The 25,046-nt window shown below is 43.3% G+C and overlaps 1 protein-coding gene across 3 annotated transcripts in view; it reads left to right on the top strand.

The window, feature by feature from the left end:
* KCNK10 (potassium two pore domain channel subfamily K member 10) overlaps positions 1 to 22,109 on the top strand; it is a 147,577-nt gene extending 125,468 nt beyond the window's left edge. For all 3 annotated transcript variants that reach the window (XM_063651962.1, XM_063651963.1, XM_054447761.2), the window contains exons 5-7: positions 14,059 to 14,245; positions 18,343 to 18,485; positions 20,297 to 22,109. In XM_063651962.1, coding sequence (XP_063508032.1) covers positions 14,059 to 14,245; positions 18,343 to 18,485; positions 20,297 to 20,917 — 951 coding nt within the window. In that variant the 3' untranslated portion in view covers positions 20,918 to 22,109. The remainder of the gene's footprint in view (positions 1 to 14,058; positions 14,246 to 18,342; positions 18,486 to 20,296) is intronic.
* Positions 22,110 to 25,046: the final 2,937 nt, after the last annotated feature.

The raw sequence follows: 25,046 nt of genomic DNA, 5'->3' as shown, positions 1-25,046 counted from the left end.
CAATATTGATTCTTCCTACCCATGAGCATGGAATGTTCTTCAATTTGTTTGTATCCTCTTATTTCCTTGAGCAGTGGTTTGTAGTTCTCCTTGAAGAGGTCCTTCACATCCCTTGTAAGTTGGATTCCTAGGTATTTTATTCTCTTTGAAGCAATTGTGAATGGGAGTTCACTCATGATTTGGCTCTCTGTTTGTCTGTTGTTGGTGTATAAGAATGGTTGTGATTTTTGTACATTGATTTTGTATCCTGAGACTTTGCTGAAGTTGCTTATCAGCTTAAGGAGATTTTGGGCTGAGACAATGGGGTTTTCTAGATATACCATCATGTCGTCTGCAAACAGGGACAATTTGACTTCCTCTTTTCCTAACTGAATACCCTTTATTTCCTTCTCCCGCCTAATTGCCCTGGCCAGAACTTCCAACACTATGTTGAATAGGAGTGGTGAGAGAGGGCATCCCTGTCTTGTGCTGGTTTTCAAAGGGAATGCTTCCAGTTTTTGCCCATTCAATATGATATTGGCTGTGGGTTTGTCATAGATAGCTCTTATTATTTTGAGATACGTCCCATCAATACCTAATTTATTGAGAGTTTTTAGCATGAAGGTTGTTGAATTTTGTCAAAGGCCTTTTCTGCATCTATTGAGATGATCATGTGGTTTTTGTCTTTGGTTCTGTTTATATGCTGGATTACATTTATTGATTTGTGTATATTCAACCAGCCTTGCATCCCAGGGATGAAGCCCACTTGATCATGGTGGATAAGCTTTTTGATGTGCTGCTGGATTCAGTTTGCCAGTATTTTATTGAGGATTTTTGCATCAATGTTCATCAAGGATATTGGTCTAAAATTCTCTTTTTTTGTTGTGTCTCTGCCCGGCTTTGGTATCAGGATGATGCTGGCCTCATAAAATGAGTTAGGGAGGATTCCCTCTTTTTCTATTGATTAGAATAGTTTCAGAAGGAATGGTACCAGTTCCTCCTTGTACCTCTGGTAGAATTCAGCCGTGAATCCATCTGGTCCTGGACTCTTTTTGGTTGGTAAGCTATTGATTATTGCCACAATTTCAGATCCTGTTATTGGTCTATTCAGAGATTCAACTTCTTCCTGGTTTAGTCTTGGGAGACTGTATGTGTCGAGGAATTTATCCGTTTCTTCTAGATTTTCTAGTTTATTTGCATAGAGGTGTTTGTAATATTCTCTGATGGTAGTTTGTATTTCTGTGGGATCAGTGGTGATATCCCCTTTATCATTTTTTATTGCGTCTATTTGATTCTTCTCTCTTTTTTTCTTTATTAGTCTTGCTAGTGGTCTATCAATTTTGTTGATCCTTTCAAAAAACCAGCTCCTGGATTCATTAATTTTTTGAAGGGTTTTTTGTGTCTCTATTTCCTTCAGTTCTGCTCTGATTTTAGTTATTTCTTGCCTTCTGCTAGCTTTTGAATGTGTTTGCTCTTGCTTTTCTAGTTCTTTTAATTGTGATGTTAGGATGTCAATTTTGGATCTTTCCTGCTTTCTCTTGTGGGCATTTAGTGCTATAAATTTCCCTCTACACACTGCTTTGAATGCATCCCAGAGATTCTGGTATGTTGTGTCTTGGTTCTCGTTGGTTTCAAAGAACGTCTTTATTTCTGCCTTCATTTCGTTATGTACCCAGTAGTCATTCAGGAGCAGGTTCAGTTTCTATGTAGTTGAGCGGTTTTGAGTGAGATTCTTAATCCTGAGTTCTAGCTTGATTGCACTGTGATCTGAGAGATAGTTTGTTATAATTTCTGTTCTTTTACATTTGCTGAGGAGAGCTTTACTTCCAAGTATGTGGTCAATTTTGGAATAGGTGTGGTGTGGTGCTGAAAAGAATGTATATTCTGTTGATTTGGGGTGGAGAGTTCTATAGATGTCTATTAGGTCCACTTGGTGCAGAGCTGAGTTCAATTCCTGGGTATCCTTGTTGACTTTCTGTCTCATTGATCTGTCTAATGTTGACAGTGGGGTGTTAAAGTCTCCCATTATTAATTTGTGGGAGTCTAAGTCTCTGTGTAGGTCACTCAGGACTTGCTTTATGAATCTGGGTGCTCCTGTATTGGGTGCATATATATTTAGGATAGTTCGCTCTTCTTGTTGAATTGATCCCTTTACCATTATGTAATGGCCTTCTTTGTCTCTTTTGATCTTTGTTGGTTTAAAGTCTATTTTATCAGAGACTAGGATTGCAACCCCTGCCTTTTTTTGCTTTCCATTTGCTTGGTAGATCTTCCTCTATCCTTTTATTTTGAGCCTATGTGTGTCTCTGCACGTGAGACGGGTTTCCTGAATACAGCACACTGATGGGTCTTGAGTCTTTATCCAATTTGCCAGTCTGTGGCTTTTAATTGGAGCATTTAGTCCATTTACATTTAAAGTTAATATTGTTATGTGTGAATTTGATCCTGTCATTATGATGTCAGCTGGTTATTTTGCTCATTAGTTGATGCAGTCTCTTCCTAGTCTCGATGGTCTTTACATTTTGGCATGATTTTGCAGTGGCTGGTACCGGTTGTGCCTTTCCATGTTTAGCGCTTCCTTCAGGAGCTCTTGTAAGGCAGGCCTGGTGGTGACAAAATCTCTCAGCATTTGCTTGTCTGTAAAGTATTTTATTTCTCCTTCACTTATGAAGCTTAGTTTGGCTGGATATGAAATTCTGGGTTGAAAATTCTTTTCTTTAAGAATGTTGAATATTGGCCCCCACTCTCTTCTGGCTTGTAGAGTTTCTGCTGAGAGATCAGCTGTTAGTCTGATGGGCTTCCCTTTGAGGGTAACCCGACCTTTCTCTCTGGCTGCCCTTAACATTTTTTCCTTCATTTCAACTTTGGTGAATCTGACAATTATGTGTCTTGGAGTTGCTCTTCTCGAGGAGTATGTTTGTGGTGTTCTCTCTGTTTCCTGAATCTGAATGTTGGCCTGCCTTGCTAGATTGGGGACGTTCTCCTGGATAATATCCTGCAGAGTGTTTTCCAACTTGGTTCCGTTCTCCATCACTTTCAGGTACACCAATCAGACGTAGATTTGGTCTTTTCACATAGTCCCATATTTCTTGGAGGCTTTGCTCGTTTCTTTTTATTCTTTTTTCTCTCAACTTCCCTTCTCGCTTCATTTCATTCATTTCATCTTCCATCGCTGATACCCTTTCTTCCATTTGATCGCATCGGCTTCTGAGGCTTCTGCATTCTTCACGTAGTTCATGAGCCTTGGTTTTCAGCTCCATCAGCTCCTTTAAGCACTTCTCTGTATTGGTTATTCTAGTTATACATTCTTCTAAATATTTTTCAAAGTTTTCAACTTCTTTGTCTTTGGTTTGAATATCCTCCCGTAGCTCGGAGTAATTTGATCATCTGAAGCCTTCTTCTCTCAGCTCGTCAAAGTCATTCTCCGTCCAGCTTTGTTCCATTGTTGGTGAGGAACTGCGTTCCTTTGGAGGAGGAGAGGCACTCTGCTTTTTAGAGTTTCCAGTTTTTCTGCTCTGTTTTTTCCCCATCTTTGTGGTTTTATCTACTTTTGGCCTTTGATGATGGTGATGTACAGATGGGTTTTTGGTGTGGATGTCCTTTCTGTTTGTTAATTTTCCTTCTAACAGACAGGACCCTCAGCTGCAGGTCTGTTGGAGTACCCAGCCGTGTGAGGTGTCAGTCTGCCCCTGCTGGGGGGTGCCTCCCAGTTAGGCTGCTCGGGGGTCAGGGGTCAGGGACCCACTTGAGGAGGCAGTCTGCCCGTTCTCAGATCTCCAGCTGCGTGCTGGGAGAACCACTGCTCTCTTCAAAGCTGTCAGACAGGGACATTTAAGTCTGCAGAGGTTACTGCTGTCTTTTTGTTTGTCTGTGCCTTGCCCCCAGAGGTGGAGCCTACAGAGGCAGGCAGGCCTCCTTGATCTGTGGTGGGCTCCAGGCTTGCTTTGTTTACCTAAGCAAGCCTGGGCAATGGCGGGCGCCCCTCCGCCAGCCTCGCTGCCACCTTGCAGTTTGATCTCAGACTGCTGTGCTAGCAATCAGTGAGACTCCGTGGGCATAGGACCCTCTGAGCCAGGTGCGGGATATAATCTCCTGGTGTGCCGTTTTTTAAGCCCGTCGGAAAAGCGCAGTATTCGGGTGGGAGTGACCCGATTTTCCAGGTACCGTCTGTCACCCCTTTCTTTGACCAGGAAAGGGAACTCCCTGACCCCTCGTGCTTCCCGAGTGAGGCAATGCCTCGCCCTTCTTTGGCTCGTGCACGGTGCGTGCACCCACTGACCTGCGCCCACTGTCTGGCACTCCCTAGTGAGATGAACCCGGTACCTCAGATGGAAATGCAGAAATCACTCATCTTCTGCATTGCTCACGCTGGGAGCTGTAGACAGGAGCTGTTCCTATTTGGCCATCTTGGCTCCTCCTGCCATTTTCTAATCTTTCTCCTAACATGGGGTGAATATCAGGAGGTCTGGAGATCTTCTTTTGTTGCTTTTAGATTCTCAGTTTCTGGTCCTCTGAGAAGAACTGTTCAAACTGTTCATGCATATCTCTGCTAAACACTTTGCAGGAGCAATGTAATCTAGAACTGCATTTTAAAGAGAATACGCTTGTAAAGGAAATAGTATCCACAGAGATGCAACCCCACAAAAGGATGGGGCACTGTTGACTACTTTATTTTATGGAGCATGTGTCCCTGGAGTCACAGCCTTGAGATGCCTACATCTGCTTTCATTTGCATAGCTAAACAGCTCAGTGTCTTCATGAAAGGTAATAGTTTACTTTATTCATTACGTTTAGCTCCATGAAAGAGTTTGCATATAACTTAATTCTTTTAAGAGGAAAAAATGTACTAATTAAAAGCCAGGACATTTATTATGCATGTTCAGCAATCAAAATAGGCTTCAGTGTAGTCCTCCTATTTTTTTTTTTCTTTTTTGAGGAGGAGTCTCACTCTGTTGCCCAGGCTGGAGTGCAGTCACATGATCTCAGCTCACTGCAAGCTCCGCCTCCTCAGTTCAAGCGATTCCCCTGCCTCAGCCTCCCGAGTAGCTGGGATTACAGGTACCTGCCACCACAACTGGCTGATTTTTGTGTTTTTAGTAGAGACAGGGTTTCACCATATTGCCCAGGCTGGTCTTGGACTCCTGACCTCAAGTGATCTGCCCGCCTCGGCCTCCCAAAGTGCTGGGATTACAGGTGTGAGCCACTGTGCCCCACCCAATGTCATCCTTATAAGCAAATCCATTCTAATCAAGTGAAAGAGCAATGCTCCTCTTTAATAATCATAAATGAATGATAGATGAATAAGCAAATGAATCATGTATGCATTTATTTGTCCACCACACACAATTGGAGTCTGACATTTCCTGGAGGCATTTGTATAAAACTTAGATGAGATCACATCCCCTAGGATGTCAAGGTACTTGCCCTGGGTGATTCTGCCATGAGACTTCCAATGGAAACTTTGTCAGGAGTAGAAAACAGCCAATGTATGTGAAGTCCAAGTTCATTGGCACCTCCCTAGCTTCCTTGCAGGGTTGTTTCTCTCCATCACTAATCCTCTGTTTTGGATCATTTGCAACAACTCCCTTTACGACAAAGAGGGAATCTTGAGGTATGGGCAGTAAATATGGAGACTGTGGTAGGCAAACAGTTCCACAGTGTCATGAGGTTTCTTTTACACTCTCTCACTCCGTGAGTTCTTTCCCCTTCACAACACGTCTGATTTATCACAAGCTGTGATTAATTATTTCCTTGCATGATTGTTTAATGCTTGTCTCAACTCCTACTAGCTCTGTGAGACTGGGGGCCATTTTGTTTTACTCACTGGTGAAGTTAGCTCACTATCAGACAGAGAGTAGGTACACAATAAATACTGACTGAAAAAAGGAATAGAAAAGTTATAGAGTTCAGCTTCATTCATAGCTTGAAAAATATGCTAAAGGAATTTTCTCATTTGTAAGTGCTTCTGTCCAGTTCCCTCAATGGAGGCCTTTCCAGTGTAGGGCTTATTTCTGCATGACTTTCTATAAAGCTGTATTTCCTTCTTATCTAACTTCTCATTCCTAGTCTAACTAGAAAGTTTATGCATATCCCTTTTCCCTTCTCTCCATTTTCTTTTTATCTCTGAAACAATTAGGTACATGCGTAGCTGGGAAGCCTTCTTGTATGCCTCCAGAAAAATTCTAGATCCCTCAAACTATTGTTCTATCTCTTCTTTCTATACCCCAATGTTTTTTGTCAATTATGCTCTTAAATTATCCTTCTTAAAGATTTTCTAATTTTGTTTGCTTCTCGTTGCTTTTTTCTCTTCTAGTTCACACACCTTTCTCTGTAAGATTTCTTAATGCTTATTTTATTATTATTTATAGTTTTATGTGGACAAGCATCCCTAGGTGCTTACATTAAAAGTATTTGTCTAAAAAAAGAAGGAAGGAAGGAAAGAAGGAAAGAAGGATGGAAGGAAAGAAAGAGAGATAAAGAAATATGGAAAGAAAGAGAAAGGAAGAAAGAAAAAGGAAGAAAGAAAGGAAGAAAGAAGGAAAGAAAGAAAGAAAGAGAAAGAAAGAAAGAAAGAAAGAGAAAGAAAGAAACTACCTATCGGGAAGGGGGTTGTTTACTGCTTATCCAGCAATACCCAGGCATTTGTATAGGTGTTGACCTAAATCTGTCTGACCTTGAAGGCTGTCTTCAAATCTTCTAACAGGCAAGATAAACAAGGTCACAGAAAATGCATGCCTGTTTGTCATTTACCTTTATTCCTGGACCTATAGATAGTTCTTCTGTCTAGTAGCCTTTGGGCTACTCATGGGAGTGGGGATAGGGGTCATATGACAACTTTCTTCTCTTTTACGTGTTCTGGGTACTCTTGGATACTGGTTCCAGGGAACAGCTGCATAGCTAAGAGATGAGTGGGAAGGACGAGAAAGAGTAAAGTGTTCCTAGAGGAGCCAGAGAGGCAAGGGGTGTTTTACTGACCTAGTCTGTTTTGTGGCTACATGAGAACCCTAACACTGCTCTCCCCTTGCCCTGGCTGCTGTTCCAGGTTCTTGTCCTTCCCAGACAGCTCTAGCTAGGGCTCAGGGTTCCTTAATGGCTGTCCCAATCCACACTTCTTTTAGCAGAGCACCCTTAGCAGGAAACCCACTGTAATCTCACCCTACTTTTCTGCTTTTACAACATGTCTTCCTTCCAGATGAGCATTCACAAGCTAAAGAAGGGAACTCACCTTCTCTTGAGGAGAGCTTGCTGAACACCAGAGGTTTTCACCTCTTTCCCCCTTCATAATGGAATAATCACTGAGCTTTCTGCTAAAATAAAAAATCACGGGCCGGGCATGGTGGCTCACTCCTGTAATCCCAGCACTTTGGCAGACCGAGGCGGGTGGATCACTTGAGGTCAGGAGTTCAATACCAGCCTGGCCAACATGGCGAAACCCCATCTCTACTAAAAATACAAAAATTAGCCGGGCTTGGTGGCGCACTCCTGTAATCTCAGCTACTTGGTAGGCTGAGGCAGGAGAATCGCTTGAACCCGGGAGGCGGAAGTTGCAGTGAGCTGAGTTTGTACCACTGCACTCCAGCCTGGGCGACAAAGCGAGACTCTGCCTCAATAAAATAAAATAAAATAAAATAAGACAAAGGAGATGATAAATTAAAGCCTAACATTACTATATTCCCTTTATACTGAAGAATATGGCTTATGTCTGTGGATAGATGAGTTTCCTAATACAACCTCAGAATTAGATAGGAGATCACAAGGGGTACCTCCCAAAAGGAAGGGGAGAGGAAGGGGCTGGGTTAACAGTTCCTGGGTCAGAATAAGAGTTGAGTGGCCACGTGTATTACAGCAGGTGGAGCTCCCTATACAAGGAAAGAAGCACTGGGGTGGAAAATGAGCATTTATCCTATTAGAGGGGTCTTGTGCCTTCACTCCTGTGCACTGCTCAGCCACAGAACTGTGACCTTACACCTTGCTAGCCAGTGGAAGAAGAGTGAGTCTACCTTTTAGCTGTCTGTAGCATTGTTACTGTAGTATTATTGTATGCCTCTGTTTATGATGGTGGAGAGGCCATTTGAGATGGAAGCATTGTTCATCATGCTGCTGAAATCTGAGTAGGATAAATTTAGAATTTGGATAGGTGAGCAGCTGGGAGGGGCATCTTTTGGGATTGTCAGGAGTTACTCAGTTGGTGTGGCTCATCAGCAGGTGTCCCATTCTCGTTACCTTTCCGTGGGCTTTCTTTCACCCTTCAACCAAAGAGAAGGACCCTTCTTCAGTTAAGGATTTGTCTGGATGTTTTCTACATGTGGTGTGATCGCTTATGAGTTTTCCTGCCTCTGAGACCTACCTTCTGAATGCCTGACTGAGAAAGATTTAAAGATCGTCCATTACAGTTGGCATGCTTTTATATTCCACATGCCAGAGCTACAAGAATGATATTCTTTCCTTTCTTCTCTCCCAGGCGACATATTTCATCACCTAGGTGTCATTAGGTACTAAGCTTTGCCTTCAGTATCTACCAGGGTGGGGCACCATGGACAGTGCCACACTTTTTCACCAAAGGCTCAGATCTTCCTGCTGGACTTCGTGTGCAAGAGGAAGGAACTTTTTCTTTTCTTTTTTTTCCCCTTTCTTCTCTCTCTCTCTCTCTCTCCCCCTTCCCTCCTTCCCTCCTTCCATTTCTTCCTTCCCTCCCTCCTTCCCTCGAACTGCCATGTCCCTTGCAACTAGAATGGTCCCTGACATATAAAGGTTTTAAATAATTGTGTGCAGAATGAATTAAATGCCAAATCTTGTGTTTGTGTTCCAATAGCGTATTATCTTCAAATGTTAACAGCCACCAGTTTTTTTAGAATAGAAAACTTTTGAAAATTTTAATTAAAGTCTTCCTGCAGTGGAACAGTTGATTTTTTTTTTTTTTTTTTTTTTTTTTAAGTCGGAGTCTCTCTCTGCTGCCTAGGCTGGAGTGCAGCGGTGCGATCTTGGCTCACTGCAACCTCCACCTCCCAGGTTCAAGTGATTCTCCCTGCCTCAGCCTCCTAAGTAGCTGGGATTACAGGCATCTGCCACCATGACCAGCTAATTTTTGTATTTTTTAGTAGAGTTGGGGTTTCCCCATGTTGGCCAGGCAGGTCTTGAACTCCTGACCTGAGCCTCCCGAAGAGCTGGGATTACAGGCATGAGCCACCATGCCTGGCCTGAGTTTTTATTATTTGTGAATTTTATTTTTTTCCATCCCAGATGCACCTATATTGGTAGTCTAGTGATAAAAAACAATTTACCCATATATACCAACATCTTTTTCAAGAACTTTGCATAGTGAAACCAGCAAAGTACTGAACTGGCCAGTCTGTCATAGGTGTCATGCAACATGACTCAGAGTCAGAAGCTGGATATAAACTTTTTTGTGTGTGTGTAGATATGATCCATTTGTGTATTCAGCTTTTGAGTGGGACTTTTTCAGTAGGCTTCTTGAAGGTTCCACTTCACTATTCTCACTGATGTGTGCTTACAGCATCTCTGCCATGGAGATTTTAGGTAGAGAGCATTTAAAAGCTCTACTCATAATTTATAGAATTGCTAGTACCACAAGGCCATTCATTGTGATGTTGAAATTATTAGTTATAAGTGAACCTTCTAAAATAAATCTTAGAAGAAAACATGTTATAAGAAAATGAAGTCAGTCCTCTTACTAGGCAGTTCCCATTATCTTTCCATTTTGAGAAATTATCCTCAGTTCAGATGTATTACTATGGTGATGTGTTTGCATTTCAACAAACCAAACTAAGCCATAAACTGAGCTCTGCATGTTTAGCTTCTGTCTTAGGATTTTTACTGCAGTGTCTTTATTCTTGAGTAAAATCCCCGACATCCTGACTAGAAATCACAATGAATAAATAATTTCCCAGCCAGACAAAACAATCTGAATTGTTAATCTCAGAATTCTAAGAAATTACATAAAGATGCAAACAATGGGGATTAAAGAGGGGGTAAAAATTAAATGAAAAAATAGCCCACAAATGAATGGAAATATACATGCTCTCCAAAATAACATTGTGGAAGTAAACAAAAACAGACAGAGAGTTATGCTTAATGAGAATTGGACATGTGGCTTAGCCCTCTGAGGCCTGAAACAAGTGAACACTTCCCGAATTGTCAGTCCATACATCCCTTTCTCAAAAGAGAGCTCTTAGAACTGGCTTCCTCTCCTCCTGTTTACAAAGCTTACTTGGTCTTTGGAACAATTTCACATATAATTTTAACAACTAAATGAACTCTACAGGAGATGGGTTTTGAGTACTTCAAAAATTCCTATAGTTTGTATCAATCGGATACGGGAGATAGTTTTGCAAAATACTGTTTGTGTAAAGAGAAGGGAAGAACATGCCCTCTAGTCTAACCAATCAACAAAGTGTGAAAACACGATTTAGATGGAAGTACACAACCGTCCTATCAGTTCTACCCAAATATCATATCAGACCATCTCTTCCCTGATAACAGTTTTGTTAGCCTAAGGACACATTAGCTCAGTTAGATCTGGGCTCTCACAGAGCTTTCTGCTAGCGGCTCTGCTTACTGGTAAGTAAGCAATGCAATTTTGCCTAGCAACCCCACCGTGGAAACAGAGCTCCATTCTGTAAGTGGAAGGGGATGTGGCACGGAGGCAGGGAGAGTGAGGTTTGTGCCTCTCAGAATCCCTCTGCAGCTGGTTCCTGACATCGCAAACATTATCTGCAATTCTTGGCAGTTTCTGAAGGATGATGAAAAATGGGACGGGGAGGTGGCTGAGCCTGGGGTTTTGGAAGTAGGGTGGAATTAATTGGAAGGCAAATAAAAAAGCTTCCAAGATTGTGAGCTGAGACTGTCTGAAAGCTCAAACCAGAGTTGGCAAGAGGAACCAAAGGAGAATGAGGACATTTTTTGTTGTTGACAATGAGGTATACAATATATCCAGGAAAGGACAACCAGCAGCGACCTCCTGAAGCTAAACAAAGATTATATGAAGCCACATATGAGGGAACATTCCTCAATGGCAAAGAGCAGCATTAAACCTGGGACTGTTTACGTCTAAGGAAAAATTTGAGCATTTACATTAAAATGGCCTGTTAACAAGCATTGAATATTAACTAGGCACTGTGCTAAGTGTTTGCACACTTGTTTAATCTTCCAAACAATCTGATAAGGTGGGGTTTCTTATCTCCATTTTATAGAGGAAAAAAACTAATGCACAGAGAGGTTGAGAAACTTGCCTAAGGTCACTCAGCTATTTAACAGTGGGGATGGGATGTGTCTCAGGCAGTCTTTCCCTAGACTCGGTGCTCTTAAACACTACTATGGCTTTTCAGCAGCAGTGAACAGTTACAGGGCTAATGGGGATAAGAAAACTGAAGATCACCACACGGCACATGAGATGGTTTGTGATTCCATTGTGAAAGCTGCAGTTTAAAATGTTCAATTAAGGCAACTTTTTTTTGTTTTAAATACCTAGAGGGCAGCAAAAACATGGGTATCCAGAATAACAGATATTGCTAAAACCTTACGCCCACAGCACTTCTTTTTATAGCAAAGTATGGGTATACACATATTTTCATACACCTACACACACATACACATGCAAGACATGCATTTCTTAAGTCCCTAAAATACCCTGATAATTAAATGCTCCAAACATTCTCTGAGCATTACCCTTGGATGTCTAGGAGAAGCAGCCCAGGAACACACTTGTTAGCCTGGGCAATGAGTAGTGGTGAAATGTTTACCTTGCTGATAAAGTCTCCAGTAGATGATGCAATTAAGATGCCACGATCTAGCCTTTGTTATACACCTTCTTGTCTGCCATCAAACAAATCCACCCCTGTCCTTCCCCATCTTCCCTCCCGCCCATCTCCTGAAGTCCAGGAACGTCTCCAGCTTCCTACGTACTTGCAGTCCTCTTTTGCCAACCTCAACCTCATTTAGATTGCAGTTACATTCACATCTTATGACTTAACAAGCATCTCACAAACATTTAATTCACTTTAATTTCACTATGCATTTGAGGAGGAATATTTGAGGAGGAATGGTACTCCCATTGCCAGCAATTAGATTGACTTAATGATCTGTGGCGAAATCTCCTTTTGGGCTTTGAACTTTTCATACATTTCTGCAAACAAAACTAGGCTAATTAAAGTAAGTTCCTGGATTCTCAGAGGGGCTTACCTGCCTTCACAAAGTCCTCCTATAATATCCAACATGGAAATTTATGAAATGGACAAAACTTTCCCTGCAGTTTTCAGGTAATTTATCTTGTTATGACACTTTCATGTGTGAAAAAGTCGATATTTTCATATATAGTTTCAACAATATCAATAAATTGTAATTTTTTTTCAGATGGCTTCTCTGAGGAGATTAGGAGGGTTTCTATATCAGAGCATAGATCAAATTATTTTTCCCTGTTCCCATTTTATATACCAGATGCCTTCTTAGGAGTTAGAAAAGTACCTCCTTTTTACAAGGAAGGACGGCATTTCTTTAGCTTTTCCTGGACAGATCACCCAGTGACCATTTTTTATCCTCAGTCATCCTTCACAGAAGGGACAGAGGACTGCCCATTTTCAGCAGGAGTTAGTCTGATTTCTTTTGTTAGGTGCAGACGACTTTGTTTGACAACTTTCTTTGGGCTGGTGAATTGTTGAATTACTTGAAAAGCTGTTTACATTGTTAAGCACTGGACTGAGAATTAATTAGATCAGAATTCTAATCTCAGCTAATTAGTAGCATCATTTTATGCAAGTCCCTTAACCCCTCTTGGCTTCTGTTTTGCATGTGTAAAATGAAGTATATAAAGCAAAGGTCTCTCTGTGCTTGGTGCAATGAGGATGCACGTCTCATGGTACGGATTTCCTATATTGATTACCCCAAATGTGGTGTACGTTTGCAGAAAATTCATCTAGGCAATGTAGAAAGGCCATACATTCTGGTGTTAAACACATCGTTCATATATTTATACTAGTATATGATACCAGGGCCTCCTGATGACAGTCTCCAGCACCAATTCTGAGAGTTGCAAGGATTTTTCAGCTTAGAGTCAATTCCAGTGTCACCTTCAGCACATCCAAAGAGAATACGACTGATGCTACCGGTCCTGCTCCTGGACTCCATTGGTATGACTCCTTTGCCCCAGTATCAGTCTAATTCCCATTCTAGTTGCTTTTTTTTAATGACCCAACAACTGACTCCTTCAGGAGCTGGCATAAGATGAGATTTGTTTGCAGAGATGTATAAAAATTTCAAAGCCCCAAAGGAGATTTCACCACAGATCATTAAGTCAATCTAATTGTTGTCCTACTACCCATTTAGACGGGGACCCTGTTATGCTGACTCCTGTCCTGTCTCTTGTGAGTGATACAGTCAACACACGTGAATGATCACAGCACCAGCTCAGACAGGTGTGTTTTAAAACAAAAGTGTGTTATAAATATACAGCCTCAGCAGGGAAAATGTGGGGGTGAAGAAACACACAAATACTTGGCTAGAGTCAGTCACAAGTGAAGATGGGGATGACTGTGTTTTCCATTTCACCCAAACATTTTGGCCTGACTCAGATAATTTTTTTTCCAGCATATTCCGTTTGACACAAGGGAAACGGTGCAAATCCATCACCACCATTGTGGAAAGAGCTCCAAACTCATTCTCACGAATGGTGGATCAGTAATACTACATGACAAATGGCAGCAGGCCCTTTTTGGGAAATCATTATATTTGCACCAGTGAGAAGTTAGAATCAGTATTTGGGCTGCAGTCATGGAACCATGCAAGAAACATTCAAAGCATTGGCTAAACAGGATTTTTTGTTTGTTTGTTTGAGCTGGTGTCCACGAACAAGCTTCAGGGAGCCTGAGAACCTCCTAGACCACCTGAAAACTTCTGTATGTGCACTTTTCTAGGAAACAGTTCACAGCGTTCATCAAATTTCCTCCAAGCAGCCAATGACCAGAGAAAGGTTAAAAGTCACTGACATAGTACCTTTTTCTGTGCATTTATATCCTGAATCAGGGTGATGCCGCTGACTTGCCTATCTTTCTCCTTTGCTCTTCCTAGAAAAAGCAAGTGAGTCAGACCAAGATCCGGGTCATCTCAACCATCCTGTTCATCTTGGCCGGCTGCGTTGTGTTTGTGACGATCCCTGCTGTCATCTTTAAGTACATCGAGGGCTGGACGGCTTTGGAGTCCATTTACTTTGTGGTGGTCACTCTGACCACGGTGGGCTTTGGTGATTTTGTGGCAGGTAAGCACCCTGGGCAGGCCAGGCACTGGGGCTCTGGCGGGGAAAATAATCTGTTGGCTGTGCTTTTCGCAGTCGATAAAAGATGTTGCAGGAGAAGCAAATGAAGATGACTCAGTGTCACTACTGCTGTGAAGAGGCTCATTTCAAATCCCTAGTCCTATGTAATATAAACACCATAGGATTTTTCTGCTATGAAAAGAAAGCCAACCCTTTTCCTTCTCAGGATGCTTATTTCCCTTATCGTCACACGAATTATGCAAGACTAAAGTGAATTTCTCATTGAATCTTGGACTTCTGAATTGGATTAAACCTCTCTAATCCAATGATAAAGGCTGTGCTAGGAAGTGGCACATAGGAAACTCAGACGAGATTAGCATAGAATTTGGTCTGCAGTGACCTGCAGGTTCAGCTTCCTGACTCCCAGGTGAGAGCCATTGTCTCTGCAAACGTTGTCCTGGGCATGTCAGATACAAAGCTGAGGACTTTGGTGACTACGGGGAGCTGAGAACTGCCCAGAGGGAATATAAGCTCATGGATTATGCAGGAGTGTATATACAAGCAATAGCCTTCCTTGTAAAAATAAATGTGGATGAGCCATGTTTCAGGAAGTGAAAAAAAATCACCATCAATTTCATCTAGGGCCAGGGAACTTGCAAATGGAATGAGATTTAGTTTCATACGTGCACCAGTTTCCCAAAAGTGTGGTAGAAAGGTACGGATAGAAGGAAGAGGCCATCCCTCTCTTTTTCTAATAGGATAGTTCTAGATGTTCAGACAAGTGATCAGTTTCTACTACAAGAAGTGAACACTTTGATCAAACAACTCTGTCATCTATCACAAGTTTGAAATGTCTGGGTGGAGTGTGTGTGTGTGTATGTGTTTCCTATACCGGTTCCTGGTGAAGTGGCAGCCTGACCTGAGCCCTAAGCAGACTGTTTTTTTGTTTTTTTTTTTTGAGACAGGGTCTCCCTCTGTTGCCCAGGCTGGAGTGCAGTGGTGTGATCATGGCTCACTGCAGCCGCGGACCTGTGGGGCTCAAGTGATCCTCCCACCTCAGCCTCCTGAGTGGCTGGGACTATAGGCGTGTGCCACCATGCCTGGCTATTTTTTATTTTTGTTTTTTGTATTTTTCATAGAAATGAGATTTAGCCATGTTGCCCAGGCTGGTCTCGATCTCTTGGGCTCATGTGATCAGTCTGCCAAAGTGCTGGGATTACAGGTGTGAGCCACTGCACCTGGCCAGACCGTTCTTGTTTGGCGTGTGATCCCAGCAGTGTCTTGATTTCTCCATGGAATACTGTGCACATCAGGAGGATGGGTTCTGGTCTCTGGGAGTCTGGCAAACAGGAAATTCTGGAAGAGATTGCTGAAGGCTCATCAATAGGGGCATGCGTGCCTCCCTGTTAATTTTATAATACAAATAACTGGCAGAGTGGTTTTGTAGCTCTTCCAATTGGGCAGACAAAGACTGAATTCCACTTTGTAGAAATAGTAGGGGTTTTTTCCCCCTTCCTTTTTATTGGTTAAGAACTAAGAATTGCAAAGTGACTAAATTTAGTTTTTTTAAGCTTTTAACTAAAAATTGATTTTTAGTCAATGTGACTAAAAATCATTTACAGAAAGCCTGGAGCCTGGGACTCTACCCATTTTCCCCTTACGCACAGTGCTCAACCATGGATGTCTAGTTAGTGGCCTCAAGCTCCGAAGAGAGACCTCACAGAAAAACTGAGAAAAGTAAGAGGAACAGTTATAGATGTATTCCAGTTAATCCCTTAGCGTCATCCGTAGCCGGTCCATGGGAAAACTCAGTGGTGGTTCCAATCTAAGGCAAATACATGTAGTGGCAGCTGGAATTTTGAACTATTTCACAAACATCTTTAAGTATCCAAAGAATAACCTGCAGTGGGTGGTGCTTTAGAGCTCTCTGGGATAGCACTGGGCTGTCCCGAGGACTGTCTGTTGTAAGATACTTGTGACAGACACAGATCTCTAACCAATGGCTCAGTTCAGTCTGTTAATCTGAGGCACAAATAGCAGAGGCCTGGGAGTGAGATTTTTTAAATGATGCTTTTATTATTTATTATCTACCATGGACTGAGCACTTAGTACAAACTAGCACTTTACCTTATCTTTACTTACCTAGTAAGGGCACAACCTACACAGTCCCAGGCATCCACAGTTTTACTGCCCTTGTCAGTGATTACAGAGCCATATTTCCTTTGTCCTGAGGTTTCTGCAGACCATGGTCTCTTAAAAGTCACAGTGCTGACTGCAATTAGGCCAGACCCCTTCCAAGCTCCAGTTTTCCGAGCTTACACAGACCAATCTGGAGAATGCATGCCTGAAAAGACTGGAAGTTTATCTCTATCTTTTGGTAACAGTCTACGAGTGATAGGGAAGGTTGCCCAATCATTGGAAAGCGATACATTAACAAGAGTTGATGGTTGCTGTGATTTGACATAGTATGAACTCTACTAGAAATGTAATCAGAACACTGATCCTGCAGGATTGACTGCTGATTTATTTTGCAGCTGACTCACTTTAGGACAGCCTTACAGTATTTCGCAACTCTGTCTGGGAGCACACACAGAACTCTGAATCCAGATAAGCAGCTCATAAAGGGATACTTAGAAGGGTGTTGACTGCCTGCTTCATTGTTCCTTGTTCACTAGCGCACCCTAGTGACCATCTTTGCTGGGTGATAGTGACTTGCAAAGGTAAATATTTACTCCCAGATAGCCCACAGGAGAAAGCTACAGATTTCTCTGGCGTAGCACAGAAACCAAATGAACCTCAAAAACCACTTACAGGTGCAGGAGCTCAAATCATATCCTACAGCTCTAATGATGCAGGAGAGAGTTGTCTGAAAGGAAAAACCAAAAGCAGCTGGACCAAACCGAAGGTGGCTTGGCACAGAGAAGTTGGAATTCTAACGTTAAGAAGTGGCAGTAGCTGTCGAGCCTCATGGTCTGCTGTGCTGTGTTGCTGATTGGGTTTGAGCTTGTCAAGAGGAGCCACAGGTCACATTTCTTGCCCAGCTGCCTTTGCCTTAAGACTCAGTGGTGCTAGATGTGGTTACAACCCTGGTCCGGTGGGAAAGTCTCTAATCACTCATCAACTAATACCATAGTTACCAATCCATTGCTAGTATCTGTCATCTTAGAAACAGCCACTGCCTGCTTCGTTAGGCAACAGCGTTTCCCAGAGAGAGATCGAGGCTGATAGCCGTTATTTCGAGGAGCTTCCTCACTTCTTTAAGACGGTGGGTTGGGCTTGCAACCTGTTTTGCATGGCTGCCTCCAGCAGTGTCTGTAGGAAGGTTAGAATAAATAGGCTAATTATTCAGAATAAATGACTGGTCCTTTCAATGGAACAGCCAGTCAATGCAGTCAGGCAACTGGCCAATTTGGTTTGATGGATTTTTACTGTAATCCTTATTTATAAAATAAAGGGATTGGCCTCAAAGGTCCCTTTTAGTTCTAGTTTATGGTGACTCTAATTACTCAGCCTAATTGACCCTTTGGAGTAGCACTATGTAAACACCATTCCTCAGTTAGCATTAAATCACTATTGCTTGCATCAAAGTCCCAGTAATGCCATTAAAGCTAATTTTACTTTCACACATCCACTTGTCTCTTAGTAAAGGTACGAGTGCTTAAGATGGAAATGATTCCAAGAATTCCAAACCACAGGGGGTGATACGATTATATTTGATTTTTATTAAAATAAATTTAGAGAAGTTTAAGAAAAAACAATGACAGCCAGGCCTGATCTGTTGTCCTGTAGTTCAGAGTCATTAATCCTCAACGCTCAGGTTGAGCATTAGTAGGTCAAGTTGGCCACTGGCATTTTTTATTTCTGGTATTAAGGTTAATGGTCAAGAATCGAGGGAAGTAAAGCCTCAAGTTAGGCTTTTTTGGGTAAGGGATGGGTACCCCCCCTTGCCCTCTAACCCCGATCTGCCTTGTACACAGCAGACCTAACAGCTGAGTGTTAGACGATGATGGATGATGTCTTCACTACATGGAATGGAATATGTGCTCTCTGCAAAGACCATATGCTAGATCACGGTTAAAGTAACATTTGGTTGTTTTCAGGGGGAAACGCTGGCATCAATTATCGAGAGTGGTATAAGCCCCTAGTGTGGTTTTGGATCCTTGTTGGCCTTGCCTACTTTGCAGCTGTCCTCAGTATGATCGGAGATTGGCTACGGGTTCTGTCCAAAAAGACAAAAGAAGAGGTAGGACCCCTTCCTAACTCTATGAATGGTCTTGAGAACAGATGAGCTTGTGTCCAGAATTGCCTGTCTCTGTCCTGTGGGCTGGAGTGTTTCTGGCTCGGTTGTCGGGGGCGGGGGCGGGCGGGTCATAGGCTTCCTCATGTTGAATCATTCCTTCAAAGCTAAGGAGAATAGAATACAGTTACTTCTGGATTCTTTTTTTGGCAGGTGAGAAAATATGGTGATTCGTTTACCAGCCCATAAATCCTGGAAAAACTAGTAAACAACAGCTGATTTTAAAAAAATGAAAATGAAAATAAATAGGTAGACTACGGCTGAGTGTGTGGGGGGTTGTGCAGCCTGTCCTTCCGGTCTCAGGGTCTGTGCGGAAAGGCAGTTGAATGCCAAGAATCTTTCCTGATTCAGTAAGAAACTGAAATCATCAAACAGTGGCCAGCTACAGGGAAGTGAGCCCAACGGGCCTTTTTCACTTATATCCCCTCTTGGTTGTCGCATCCATAGAGACAAATATACATCCCTGAGGAAGGGCCATGCGTGTAACTTTACATGAAGGGAAGTAAAGGAAGACATATGAAGGAAAGATAGATTTTGTGATTAAAAAATAAATATTCATGTAGCTCTCTTAGGAAGAGAGGAAAAGAAAGGAGGAAGGCCAAGGAAGGAGAAAAACAAAAGAGCTAAAAGAAAGGAGGGGAGATAAGAAAAACCAAAGAAATAAAGAGAGGGCCAGCCTCTGTTTGCTTCATTCTGTGTAAAAGGCCCCAGGAGAAAGTTGCTGAATGGAGAGATTTCCCATATCATTTTCCTGGGCCCATATGCTAATTTTCCTGGCTTACATAAGTAAGCCAGGAAAGTAAGCAATGCAATTTCCAGACTGGTTCCCCAGACAGCTAACTGACCTGCTGAAAATCAGCTATAACAAAAGAGAAGGGAAGAACATGAATATTGACTTTCCTGAATGTACAAATTTGAGTTCCTCATTTTCAGAGGGAAGCATGGGACTTGTACTGTCTGTCCTGTTCATTCAGAGCCAAGAAATTTGGTGCTGATCCTCAGGCAAAACTCTACTCTAAGGAGGCCTGTTTAGTGGGCTTTGGCAGAACAGGCCCTCTTCCTGCACCCTGACCAGGGGAAGTGGGTTACCAGGTGCCCTGGAGCATCTTCTTAAACCAGGGAAAGCCCCACAGCACATGACCATAGCATGGCCCAGATAGGGTGGCCAACCATCCCAGTTTTCCCAGGACTGAGGGAGTTCCTAGGACACAGGACTCTGTTTTAAAACTGGGACAGCCTCAGGCAAACTGGAACAGGTTGGTCACCCTGCCAGGATAGAAAATCAGAAAGGCAGGGAGGGCAGAAGGCCTGCTGAACATCTGCTGTGCCCAGGACTGAGTGAGGTGCATTTCCTTGTCTCAGGTGAGCTATATATGGTCACTGAAGTGTATGTTGGGGGAATGAGGCCATGCAATTGACAAAAGAGAGCTGGAAGCCAGGCCTGTCCAACTCCACATTTTAACCTCTCCTGCAGGATGCCATCCCCCTCTCTTTAAGTCACCATCTCCAAATCTCAGGCTTCTTGGGGTTGCCCACCACGTGTGTCTCCCTGAGCCACCTTACTCACTAGCTAGTTAGGGATGGGTGTCCTGGTGGCAGAAGTACTAGGGCAGACGGTAGCATTTGCACCTCTCCCTGGGCACGGGCTGCGTCACCTCCTGGCCTCCCCGTGGGGACACCCGAGGGCTGTGGGTACTGGGAGGCCAAGGCAGGGAGGCATTTGTCAGCATATTGTTGCTCTTCTGTCTCTTGGCCAGGTGGGTGAAATCAAGGCCCATGCGGCGGAGTGGAAGGCCAACGTCACGGCCGAGTTCCGGGAGACACGGCGAAGGCTCAGCGTGGAGATCCATGATAAGCTGCAGCGGGCGGCCACCATCCGCAGCATGGAGCGCCGGCGGCTGGGCCTGGACCAGCGGGCCCACTCACTGGACATGCTGTCCCCCGAGAAGCGCTCTGTCTTTGCCGCCCTGGACACCGGCCGCTTCAAGGCCTCGTCCCAGGAGAGCATCAACAACCGGCCCAACAACCTGCGCCTGAAGGGGCCAGAGCAGCTGAACAAGCACGGGCAGGGTGCGTCCGAGGACAACATCATCAACAAGTTCGGGTCCACCTCCAGACTCACCAAGAGAAAAAACAAGGACCTCAAAAAGACCTTGCCTGAGGACGTTCAGAAAATCTACAAGACCTTCCGGAATTACTCCCTGGACGAGGAGAAGAAAGAGGAGGAGACAGAAAAGATGTGTAACTCGGACAACTCCAGCACAGCCATGCTGACGGACTGTATCCAGCAGCACGCTGAGATGGAGAATGGAATGATACCCACGGACACCAAAGACCGGGAGCTGGAGAACAACTCATTACTTGAAGACAGAAACTAAATGTGAAGGACATTGGTCTTGGACTGAGCGTTGTGTGTGTGTGTGTGTGTTTTTAATATTCACACTGAGACACGTGCCTTAAACAGACTTATTAGTCCAAAATTACATAGCATTGAAGAATATATTTCACTGTGCCATAAACAACTGAAAGCTTGCTCTGCCAAAAGGAATCAGAGAACAAGAACTTCATTTCAGATAGCAACCACAGGACACACCAAGAGTGTCCGTGCACGTAGCCGGTTCTGGCCGTACATGTTAAGGGCATTTCAGTGGCAGTGCTGTACCCCTGGGCAGTGCTACCTGGGCACACACGTAGACAAGGGCAGCTATTCCTTAGACCAGCCTCCTGAAAGAAACAGGTGTGTCTTTTTAGTGGAGTTGTTAGTAATATGTGCACACGCAGAAGGGGACCTGATTGGGGGTGAACTGGTTATGTGTAACAAAGGTTGGAGTTGACATTTTGGCATGTGCTCTGAGCTTTGGCATGTGCTCAGTGCATCATACCTAGTCTTTCTATGCTCCAAATGAATGTCTGTGGGGACCTGAGAGCACCTGGAATTTGTTGGAAGCAGATCAGAGCACACATATTAAAAGGTGCAATTGCTTTTCTCATGACAAAAGAAAAAAAAATAATCACAAACACATCACACTGTGGATATCACCTTAACCAATGACAGAAGCCTGCTGAGTTTGGTCTTTCTCACAGGGGTAGGTAATCCACATGAACTGGCGAGCAGTGGTGAAAACGCAACATCAACTGCTGCGTGGTTAAAGGCCAATCATGCATTTTCCTCAGTGGGTGCAATGGTGACAATAAACTGATTTGGAAATGTCCATGTACTTTGGTTATAACTTGTTTTGATAAGAGGGGGAGAAATACCAAAACAATTGCCTTGCATGATGCCAGTGGCTTGCTGTTCTGTCTAGCTGATCCTACATTTTTATAAAAGTAGACATCCTGCATTTCTGAGACACACTGAGGAGGACCATGGCATCTTTCCATCTCAGGGCTTTTTGTCCCTTGGGTGTCTTAGGGTAGACATAGTGATAAGATCCAATCTCGCTATCGCCAAACAAAAAGAAAATGTACCCCTTGTACAGTAAGCTTGAAATGGTTTTATTGCTTGCAGCGTAAGTGCCATTAATTCCATTTAACAATGATACTTAGAAATATTTAAAATATTTCATTTTACTTTTATGTTTGGGCATTCCTTTATTCTGAAAATGTCACCGCTTCTCCTTGCTTGTTTCTACATCTCACATTGGTTACTCACTAAAACTGGAACACCCCTAGACTGATTGTTCCCAGGCAAACGATAAGCTAACACATCATAATTATGTTTGGTCTGTGAGGCTAGAACATCCCGTAGAGGAAAGTCGGGGAATGGCTGGTCATAGGTTGCATGATGATTTTAAATGGGTTTGTATCAGAAAGGGGAAAATACATACTCTTGTGTATGCCTCAGTCTTTATCATAATTGGCTGGTTCACAGCTAGCTCTTTGGGCCACACATGAAAGCATTTGGACCTGGCAACACCAGGCAGTTGCTGGTTATGGGTGTTCTAGGCTCACGGCTACCTTTTAGAGAGTTCACGGGATTTTACATAACTAACCCGCAGTGTGGATTTACCAAAAGATCACAGCGCTAGCGGAGACTTCCAGAGACTGTCTCGTGCTTTCTGACCTCCAGGGAAAGTTGTACCCATGACATCCTCGACCACTGGTACCATGGAAGACCTGTCCCTCCCCATTTCTCAAAAATGCACAGCTCTCCCCTGCCTGGAGCACATGCAGTCCCATCTCCCTGTCCCCAGACCTTTAGGCTCTGTTGAAGTTCTGGCATTGCTTTTGAGAAGGAGCCAGATAAGAATCAAGTTTGATGAGACCCTTCCTGTCCAAGGAAGGTCTAAGTCAACTCCTCCATTGGACTGGAGATGACGCTCACTGGTGACATCCTGTGTCAACACAGTAATAAATAGTCACTTGGGAGGCGATGTTTATGCAGGTGTGGATGTTGAGTTTTACCAGCCTGACAAAAATGTATTTTAAGGAATAGGTAGATAACTGGGACTTCCTCTGTTATTCTAACAAGTCGAAGTTTCCTAATTAAACTGTCCATGGATCTCACTTATTTGGTTTCCACTCTGTGTTACCTGGTACGTTCTTTGTAGTAGTGTGTTAAAATTCCAAGCCCTACGGCCAAATCTGGCAGAGGCTTCCCTCTCATTTATCCAGTGCCTTCTGTGGGCCAGGCACAGGATTAGGCACTTTATGAACGTCAGCTCAATGAAACCTCACGACACTATGTGGGAAGTATTTGCAAACCCATTATATACACAAGGACACAGAGGCTCAGGGAAGCTATGTTATTTATCCGATGGCACACAGCAAGAAAGTGGTAGAGCTGGTATTCAAAGTCTGACCAAAGTCTGCTTTCAACTTCACTATAGTGTCTGCATCATGCATCCTTGTGAATGTGTGTGCTTGTGTGTATGTGTGTCTTTCTAGCTTCGTGGACACAGCTTACAGATGTGGGGAGCAGATATGGCGGAATCTCCACCACCGAGAGGGCACAAGGTCTTTGTGTAAACATGGCTCAAAGGGTTGCCCCTGCAGACACCTACTATACATTTATTTGGTTTTGGAAATTCTGTATGTGGCACCCTTTAAAAATGCCCTTTGAAAGCACTCTTTTGCACTTTACTTGCTAACTTTGTAGAAACTCTGCATACAGCAGGAATAAAATTGTTCAAAGCACTAAGCTGCATACTCTACCAAATGGAACAGGTGCATGTGTTGGTGTGTGCATAGATGCTTCCCCAAATGAGTCAAATCAGTCATACAGAGGGATCAAACATAACCTTGGGCTGGGGGTGGGAAGATTTTCTACATAACCCATTCCCTGAGTACATTTGGCCAAGAATGTGATGAACAAAATCAAAGAAGATCCTCTATGGTGATTGATCGATTAAATATGTGTGCAAAGTGTTTAGAAACCTATAAAATACTCTCGCAAAGAAGCTGAGAGAGAATAAGAGGTTGGATTCCTCTTCATATAAACTAAGATTTTGGAGGAGGCCAGTTGGTTTGAAGTTACTTGAATGTTACCTTTTTTAGATGGGGCCAAATGGCATGTAGAATACACGTGATAAGTCAAAGCTGCTACACATTCTATACATGCATCAGCACAGCCCCCACTTTCCAATCTGTACTCTCACTCCAGCATAAACCTAGGAGAAATGTTTCGAGTTCGCACACAGAAAGAGCACACGTCCACTATCTTCAGTGGGGGCTGTCTTTTGCTTCACTGGCAATCGGGCACTGAATTTTTCTTGCATGACAAATCTGGAGGTTTACTGGTGAGAGAGCCAATGGGCGTTTTTTCCTGGAAAGAGTACAGCTCCATACCCAGTCCTAACCCAACAGTGATTCCAGGAATTAATCACTTTGGGGCAGGGCTGTACAGAGTGTGTATGTGTGTGTGTGTGTGTGTATGTGCGGGTTGGGGTGGTGTTGGGCCATCTCTGGCCTGTTACTAAGGTAACTGGGACTATTTGTGTTCCACCAGTCATAGCCTGTGATTGTAGGCACATCAGTTCTCTGCCTAGATCTCTGTTACCTTGTCTGCACATCAAGGGAGGGAGTTGAGCACAGATACTTGTCAAGGTCCATTGTGGTTGTGCAGTTCTCTAATGAAACACTCCCTAGTCCATGAGTTCACAAAATTTATTAAGATTAAGTTATAAGTTGGATTTGTGAATAATGACTAATTGTCTTGCCCGTTTTAGGTTAAGGTGAGAGCTTAGTCTCTTGCCCTTTGGGATTTGTCTTTTGGGGGATTGATGGAGACTAGATGTACTTGGGAGACTGGTGTCCAAATTCGGATTATGCCCTGTGTAGGCTCTCTCTATCCTCCCTTATAGCTCTTTAGTGTACTGTTACCGGGAGGGCTCATGCTGTGAGGGCACTTTTTGCATGGTGTTAAGACTAGTTAAAGAATTTTAAGCTGTTGCTATTTGCAGTCAACTGTAGTACTTCATGTATCATGAATTCAAGTACTATGATCAGACAGACATTCTCTCTCTCTCTCTCTCTCTCACACACACACACACACACACACACACAGAC

This window comes from Pongo pygmaeus, chromosome 15 (assembly GCF_028885625.2).
Source record: "Pongo pygmaeus isolate AG05252 chromosome 15, NHGRI_mPonPyg2-v2.0_pri, whole genome shotgun sequence".
Classification (NCBI taxonomy): domain Eukaryota; kingdom Metazoa; phylum Chordata; class Mammalia; order Primates; family Hominidae; genus Pongo; species Pongo pygmaeus.
Note: the sequence above shows the minus strand (reverse complement) of the source record. Positions and strands in the feature narration are given on the sequence as shown.